At 30.4% G+C, this 7,848-nt stretch overlaps 1 protein-coding gene across 1 annotated transcript; it reads right to left on the bottom strand.

The window, feature by feature from the left end:
- Positions 1–1,593: 1,593 nt before the first annotated feature.
- On the bottom strand, positions 1,594–5,640 carry LOC137828831 (G-type lectin S-receptor-like serine/threonine-protein kinase At4g03230). Its single transcript, XM_068635567.1, has 8 exons — positions 4,332–5,640; positions 3,752–4,204; positions 3,317–3,445; positions 3,008–3,210; positions 2,707–2,917; positions 2,370–2,607; positions 2,111–2,261; positions 1,594–2,035 (listed from the first exon to the last, which is right to left on the bottom strand). Exons 1-8 carry the CDS (start codon positions 5,587–5,589, stop codon positions 1,733–1,735), a joined length of 2,946 nt encoding a protein of 981 aa, XP_068491668.1. The 5' UTR covers positions 5,590–5,640; the 3' UTR covers positions 1,594–1,732.
- Positions 5,641–7,848: the final 2,208 nt, after the last annotated feature.

Genomic DNA, 7,848 nt, shown 5'->3' with positions numbered 1-7,848 from the left:
CTTTGGACTTAACGGATGTTTAAAAAATCTCAGTTATTTTGATGAGATTTTAGAATAAACTTTTGGAATTTAACGAATGTTAAACAAACCTCTGTGATTTTGCTGAGGTTTTAGAATAAACCTTTGGAATTTAGGAAGGTTAAAAACACCTTCATTATTTTGCTGAGATTTTAAAATAAACATTTGGAATTTAACAAAGGTTAAAGAATTTCTCCTATTTTACCGAAGTTTTAAAATAAACCTTTAAACCTTTGTTATTCTGTTAAAATGTTAGAATAACCTTTTGAAACTTAACAAAGGTTAAAAAAAACATATGTTAATTAAATCAATTTCTAGGATTATATTAACTTGCACTAAATAACTTTCATTAAATAACTTCAATTAAAACTTTTTTTTTTTTAATATACATTTGCCAAAAAAATCATAAACTTTCTTTGATTTGATTTCTTTGAGCAAAACTTTATGCAACCAACACCAACCACATCACATGATTTGAAGTGTGATTAATGTTTTGATACACTAAACTACCAAAAAGTTACAAATACTAATATACAAAATAAATAAAAAATATTATTTAAGTTTAATCATATAGTTTTTAGTTATTTATTTTTTATTTAAAATAATTTTTTTTATATAAATGATATTTTTTTTGAAAAAAATATAATTTTATATGGAAATTTATAATTTATTTACAGTGTAATTTTTATAATATTTATAATATATAACAATTAAATAATTCAAGTTTTTGTTTGTAAAAAGTATCACTTTAATATTTAAAATTATTTTTATAGTTTTTTATTCAAATTTTAGTCAATGTAGTATTTTTAAATAAAATATAAAAATATCAAATTATTAAAATAAAAAAATAAACATTGAATATTAAAAGTATAAGGAATGTAAATATTTATTTAAAAATAAAGTATGAGTCTCATTCATTAGAATTTTAAAACTATAAAAATATAAGATTATTATTTAACATGTTCTAACATGTTCAAAAATATCAATACAATCTTAGAAAATTATTATTATGTTTAAATACATCTTTATATCTTTATTTCTTAATTTTTTAATTTTTTAAAGTGTTTTTTATAGAAAAAATCATACAAAAATTCCAATTTCAGAGAATTATATTCAGTCACTTCAACATCATCAACACATCATTATTGCTTATATTTTTTCTAATCATGTTATCTTCCTTATTTTGCCATTATTTCTTTATTAGGATGTCCATTTTAACAGAGTTACCTTACTGCACCATTTGCTCTTTGATAAACGTACGATTGAGATTTTTTTACTTTGTTTTAGTTTAATAGCATTTTTTGGATTAGTTTGTACATTTTTAAACTTAATTTATCTTCTTCGTTTTTGTAAAATATGTTTATACAACCTGAACATAAATAATGATCTTTTTTTAGATATTAACGTGTAGTTGGCCTGATGAATAAATTCACCATCACCAGTGTGTTTTTTTTTATTGTTACTCCTTTATTTAATTTATTTTAATTTTTTATACAGTGATAATTCATCTTAATAGTATTGTCTCAGATGATTTGAGGAGGTTGAAACAATTATGTATATTGTATATATATAATATGTGGTAGAGAAATCTGTACATTTATTTATATTGATTTAGAGTGCTCCTTAAAAATAATACATAAAACCCTAATTTATTATAAAATATAATTAAAATTACAAAGATATATTTTTCATGTATTAAAACTTAAGGTTTCATTTATCGACCTTGTTTATAACTAGTGTCAAGATGCAAGCTTATTTCTGGATTGGTCGAAGAGGAAGCTGAGCTAGAATAACGCTTGGTCATAAAAAATGTTGGTTGTCTGGGAATTGGCATGGTTGTTGTCTCTATGTCAAGCATATATAAAATATTTGACATAGTGGGTCGATCAATTGGTTCATCTTGTGTGCATAATAGTCCAATAATTGCACACTTAATGAATTGATTTTTGTTGCATGTTTCACCAAGGCACGAATCCATTAAATCCAGTAGCTTGTTCCCTGACCATAAATTCCATGCCTGATACAATGTCAAGAACAATAAGGTCAATACAAGGCACAAAAACAACGAAAGACTACAACACAAGAAACATACATAACCCAAAAGGCTAGAAATTTGTTTGGACTCGTAGAATCCTGTGTTCTTCTTCCCACTAAGAATCTCTAGTAGGACTACTCCAAAGCTGAAAACATCAGATTTGACTGAAAAAAATCCATCCAAAGCGTACTCTGGAGCCATGTACCCACTTCAAAAAACCAAAATCAATGTTATATGTACAGCAAGCATGTATTGAACATCACATTCAGAAAATTAACAATTAGCATTTACAATCACATGTAGTTGGTGAGCTTACAAGGTTCCCACCACTCTCTCTGTACTTGCTTCAGTTTCTTTTCCTCCAAATATTTTTGCAAGGCCAAAGTCTGATATCTTTGGATTCATTTCCTTGTCTAGAAGAACATTGCTGGTTTTCAGGTCTCTATGAATCACTCTCAATCTGGAGTCTTGGTGAAGGTAAAGCATGCCTCGTGCAATGCCCACAATTATCTCAAACCGCATTGGCCAATCTAAGAGTATAGTTCGACTTCGGTCTTTAAAAATTTCAAATTAAGAACAAGGTTAGTGAAGTCATGGTTGCAATAATTAGAGAATACTTTAAGGAAGTTGTATGATGGAATATGGAGCCTAACCAAATATAATTGAGTCCAAGCTCTTGTTTGGCATGTATTCATAAAGTAAGATTTTTTCAACTCCTTTTATGCAGTAGCCCCTCAGTCTGACTAGGTTCCGATGTTGAAGTTTGGCAATCAAAATAACTTCATTCTTGAATTCTTCTAGGCCTTGAGTGGAAACACTTGAAAGTCTCTTTACAGCTATTTCTTGACCTCCAGGAAATGTTCCCTGGATAAAATGTTTCCAAATACCATGAGAAAATTTTGCATGAATTCAATGCTTGGTAGGTAATAGAGTTGGATGAAGTGAATGAATCACCTTATAAACAGGTCCATAACCTCCTCTTCCAAGCTTGTTAGAGTCTGAGAAATTATCTGTAGCTGCAAGAATGCTTGCAAAAGTGTAACAGGGCACTTCAATGCCTTCAATGCCTTTTTCTTCTAAACTTCCTAAACCAATCAGACCTTTCACATGTCTTTCACTCTCATGCAAGCTCTCCTGAATTCGGGTGCTTGCGCGATCTGAACTCAGTAGCAAGATAGCATATTGTGTGTGAAGATAACATATTTTTCATGTGTGTGAAGATAACATATTTTTAATTCAACATGCAAAACTACAAATTATTACCAAGCTTAAGGGCCTTTTTCTTTTTCCACACAATGCCAAATGCTGTTATGCATGCCACAGTAGCCAGGGAACCAAGAGTTACTAAAAGAATCAATTTCAGTCGGGTTGAATGATTTCCTGATGGTGCTTCTGTCAGAGAAAGGAAAAAATCTTCAAAAGGGTAAGATGGCAAACACCATTGTCATTGTTCTACCAAAATACCTTTAATTGACATCGCAGATTAATTCTAGTCAAGACATTGTTTTAAAGCAGTTTGGAAAATCCAGGACAAGAACCAATTGACACATACGGAAGAAAATCTCTTCAAAGTTTGCTCTTAATGGAACTTTGGAATTTAATCAACAATGAATGCTTGGCAGAAGAAGGAAACACAAGCAAATTAAATCAATTAATAATCCTAATCTAGCAATAATTTTGCAACAAAATAGTGCTAACCTCGGGTGCATCTCATAATTGTGTTATTCCAAATATAGTTTGAATCACAATAACACCTACTTTCTCCTTCCCCCGTTGCTCTGCATGTCGAATTTGGCCAATTGATGCAATCTATAAGCTTACTACACGGCGGTTCTGGCGCTGGTAGCCAATTGATTTGTATTACCCCTTCAGTGTACTTGGTTACACTAAACGGAAAATCGAAGCTATTTCGAGGGTTGAAACTGGAATCAAACGAATTGTTATAGTCTGGTTGAATGAAAAACACTCTGGTATCTTCATCGATCCAAGTTACTGGGTATGATATTCCTCCTGGCATCATGAAACTAACTTTGCCAGTGGATTTTGTGCAATTGAACTTATTGTACAAGGGATCTCCACAGTTTGGCCCAGTGCTGAGAGGATAAGGAATTGCATATGTGCCGCAAGGTTCACACGATCTTGCAGTTGGTGCTACACAACAACATATTAATTCAACCATAAATCATGTTTCATCCCTCCAACTGACAAGTCAATACAATAAGAGCTATGAATATCATCTAGAAGTTCCAACTACTTCAATTAAGAACATATAAATTACCTATATCTGCTGTGTTGACCCAGATAGAAAGATCACGACCTTGCTGGTAGTTCTCAAGAAGAGAAGGTAAATTCCGCGTCCAGATATTGCATGAGTATGAACCACGATCATTGTATCTAGAATTATTAAACGAATATGCCTGGCATTCGGAACACGTGTCGATGCATGAGGATTTGCATTCTGCTTCTGTTTGAGTATGAAATCCTTGGTCTGGGTTGCGCAGTTTTATGTTGGTTAAGTTCAGGAACGTCACGTTGCTGGTACACGATATTGATTTTCTGCTACACCCTTTGGACTTGGATTCTCCATTAGAAAGAAAACTATGAGAAAATCCTGGCAAACATTTGCACCGAAAGTAGTTATCTCTGTTACATACGCCGAAGTTCCCGCAATAATTATATGTGTCACACTTGTCCTTTGGCCCCGACCATTTCTTATTCCATTGGGATTCTTTCTTATCCCACTGCAGAAACAGTATCTCGCCGCTAGAATTCATCACCAGCCTTGATTTATTGTACATGTAAGGTTGTGACACGAAGAGTGTTTTGTTAGAATAATTGTACGATTTAGTAGCCGAGGTGTCGTTGTTCAACAGATTAAATACCGTCAGGGAAGCCGGTTCTGAGTCGAGTTCTTCAAGTGCCCAGTAGATTTGTGATTCGTTTTCCACACGGAAGCTTTGTTTCTCTTCGAGTTGAATCTGCTTGAAGGTGAAGCTCCCGGGTGTTGGGTCAGCGGAGTTTCTCCAACAAGTCAACGACAGAGTCGCGTCCATTTTCATGCCGGGAAGAAACGTGTCTGTTGGGTGTTGGAAGCTTTGCCACAGGTATGTCGTTTGAGAGTCATCTATTAGTACTAGATTCCCCGAATCTAGGAGCTTCAATGTTCGGTTTGTGGACGAGGATGGTTCAAGTTCGGAGGACCAGTGCCTTTTGGATGCATATTCAACCACCACATTTCCATCCTCCGCAATTCGAAAAACTCCACTGGAATCTGCAACGGGATCATCTCTGTTGGCAACCCACACCACTGTTTGTGGGTCCAGCCCGTGATACCATATCCCCAGGTATCTTTTCTCGCCGTTCTTCACACCAGGAGGAGAAAAGAAACCCAGCTCAAATGTGGCGTTTGATGAAACAAGGTTTCCTGGGTGAGTTATCTTCTGGGTAGCCTTCAGAGTATCAACTCCCACACATATTTGGAAGCATAGCGGCACCCAGAGAAGAAGAAGAGAGAACGACAACACTTCTCTTTCCATTGCTAGTACAAACCTTCTATGATTTCTCTGATGCTTCTTCTAAAAATTTTAACATCGACTAATATTTCAACCTTTAAAAATTTGCTTAATTTTGATTTTTTATTTTATGGTTAACTCAACTTCTATTTCCTATGATAAACTTGAAATGACTCTGATATCATATTACGAAGTGGACTTTGAACCTAATTCAAATCCATAAAATCGATTTATGAGGTGAGATTTACATTCACTTATCTACGATGAAATGTTGATATCTCTAAACATTTAAAAAAAAAAATTTTGTTAGACTTTCTACGAGCTACAGACTACAGCCATGTTTAAGTCTCACTGGCCATGCTCAACAAAGATATTCTCATGCGATCATTACTCGTCCTAGAAAAAACCCACTTCTTTTCATACAATTACATAACCGGCACCGGTATTATTATTTTTATTTTTTTATTTAATTATAAATTTACTTTTTATTATATATATTTATTTCTAAACCATTACATAAAAAATTATATATTTCTTCTATTAATTTTTAAACTTATTACAAGAAAATCATTAAATAATAACTAAATTTAAAAATATAAAAATAATTAGTCACTATATTAACTAAATTATATATTAATTCAGAGACTACAAAATTATTAATATCGAAGGTGGTTTCTATTATTAATAAAAAATTATAAAATAATTTCTAAATTGATATCTAAATTAACAATATTTTAGCTACTAATATTTATATTCTAAATTAGTCTCTAGAAAACTAATAGAGATTAATGTAGAATATAAAATAGGTAGTAACTTAAATCTTAGTAGTTAGTGATTGAGGCTTTGACACTTCTCTTAAATGACGTGTTCGTGTCAAACATACTTATCGGACACTAACACTCATAGGACACGTATTGGTGAAGTGTCCAATTAAAAAATTATTTGTTGGATTTCTGACAATTCTAACACAATTTTAAAAAGGACATTAATTTTCTAAAAACTCAAACTTATTGTATAAATTTTTAGTAAGATTATAAAAATAAAGAACAAATCATTTTGAATCAACCATGAAAAAACATCTTTTTGTTCCAAAAAAAGAAACATACTTATGCACATAAATCTTTATTGTCAATTTATATAATTCATAATTATATAATATATAGATTCGTGTCCGTGTCAATGTCTTAACTATCAATTTAGAAACTACTTTCTAAATTTTTATTAATAATAAAAACTACTTTAGATATCAATATTTTTTAATTTATAAAATGGTTTATAATTTAGTTAATATAATAAATAATTATTTTGTTGTGAGCATAATTTTTTTTTAGAAAATAATTGCGTGAAATTCCATTTAATATTCTACATCTAGAGAGAGAGAAATTAGTTACAATAACTAATACTAGGTTAAATGAAAATAATATTTTTTTTTAATTTCACGGTCATTTAGAATCATAGCTAAGTTTATTTAAAATTCTTGATTTTATAAAATAATTTTTGTTAATATTACATTCAGTCTCGTTTACTGGAAATGGTGTCCAAATTTAAATATTTAAGTATTTTTAAAATAATATCTTTAAATAAGTTTGAAACAGTTGTAATTTGATTATATATCCATTCTTTGAATAAGTTTTTTTAATTAAATTCTAAAATTAATTTTTGAAGTTTTTTTTCTCTCCCTACCACTTTGGTATCAAGTAAATGGAAAGGAATGGAAAGGTAGGAAAGAAGATGATGGAGTGAAATTGGATAGTGTGGTTGCAAAAATGATGATGAAAATAATTCTAAAAATAAATAGACTAATTATATAATTATTTTTTTCTATTTTGAGTTATGTTTTATTTTTTAACTAAATAATTTAATATTTACTTTGATTTCACATATTGGATTCTTTGCTTTTTTTTTACATATTTTTCTTTTGTCTTGATAATAATAAAAGACAAGTCAAGTCAAAGTCTACGCCATCCGTCGTGTTCTTTCTTCTGCCAAGTGTTATTGCCCAAACAAATTCTTTAGCTTTTCATTACTATAAAAAAAAATTAAAGCAAAAGACGCATTTTATTGATGTGATTTTATATATGTATATAAAGTTATTATCTGGTTGGATTACAATTCAAGGGTGACTTAAAAACATTGCAATTTATATATATGAAATCAATGAATCATAATTGATTTTTCATTTATTAAATCACAAATTCAATTTAAAAATATTGCAATTTCTAATTAAAATGCTAATACTAGAAGAGTAAATTCAGAAAAAAATTACAATTTATTATTAAAAAA

Source organism: Phaseolus vulgaris, chromosome 11 (genome assembly GCF_000499845.2).
Source record: "Phaseolus vulgaris cultivar G19833 chromosome 11, P. vulgaris v2.0, whole genome shotgun sequence".
Lineage (NCBI taxonomy): Eukaryota > Viridiplantae > Streptophyta > Magnoliopsida > Fabales > Fabaceae > Phaseolus > Phaseolus vulgaris.
Note: the sequence above shows the minus strand (reverse complement) of the source record. Positions and strands in the feature narration are given on the sequence as shown.

Bases quoted from the DNA above. Each gene is read 5' to 3' on its own strand.
- LOC137828831 (XM_068635567.1), bottom strand. From the start codon at position 5,589: ATGGAAAGAGAAGTGTTGTCGTTCTCTCTTCTTCTTCTCTGGGTGCCG. The intron at 4,205-4,331 runs GTAATTTATATG...GTTGTTGTGTAG, and splicing joins GGTCAACACAGCAGATATAG to CACCAACTGCAAGATCGTGT. The intron at 2,608-2,706 runs GTTAGGCTCCAT...AAATTTTTAAAG, and splicing joins CTTGGACTCAATTATATTTG to ACCGAAGTCGAACTATACTC.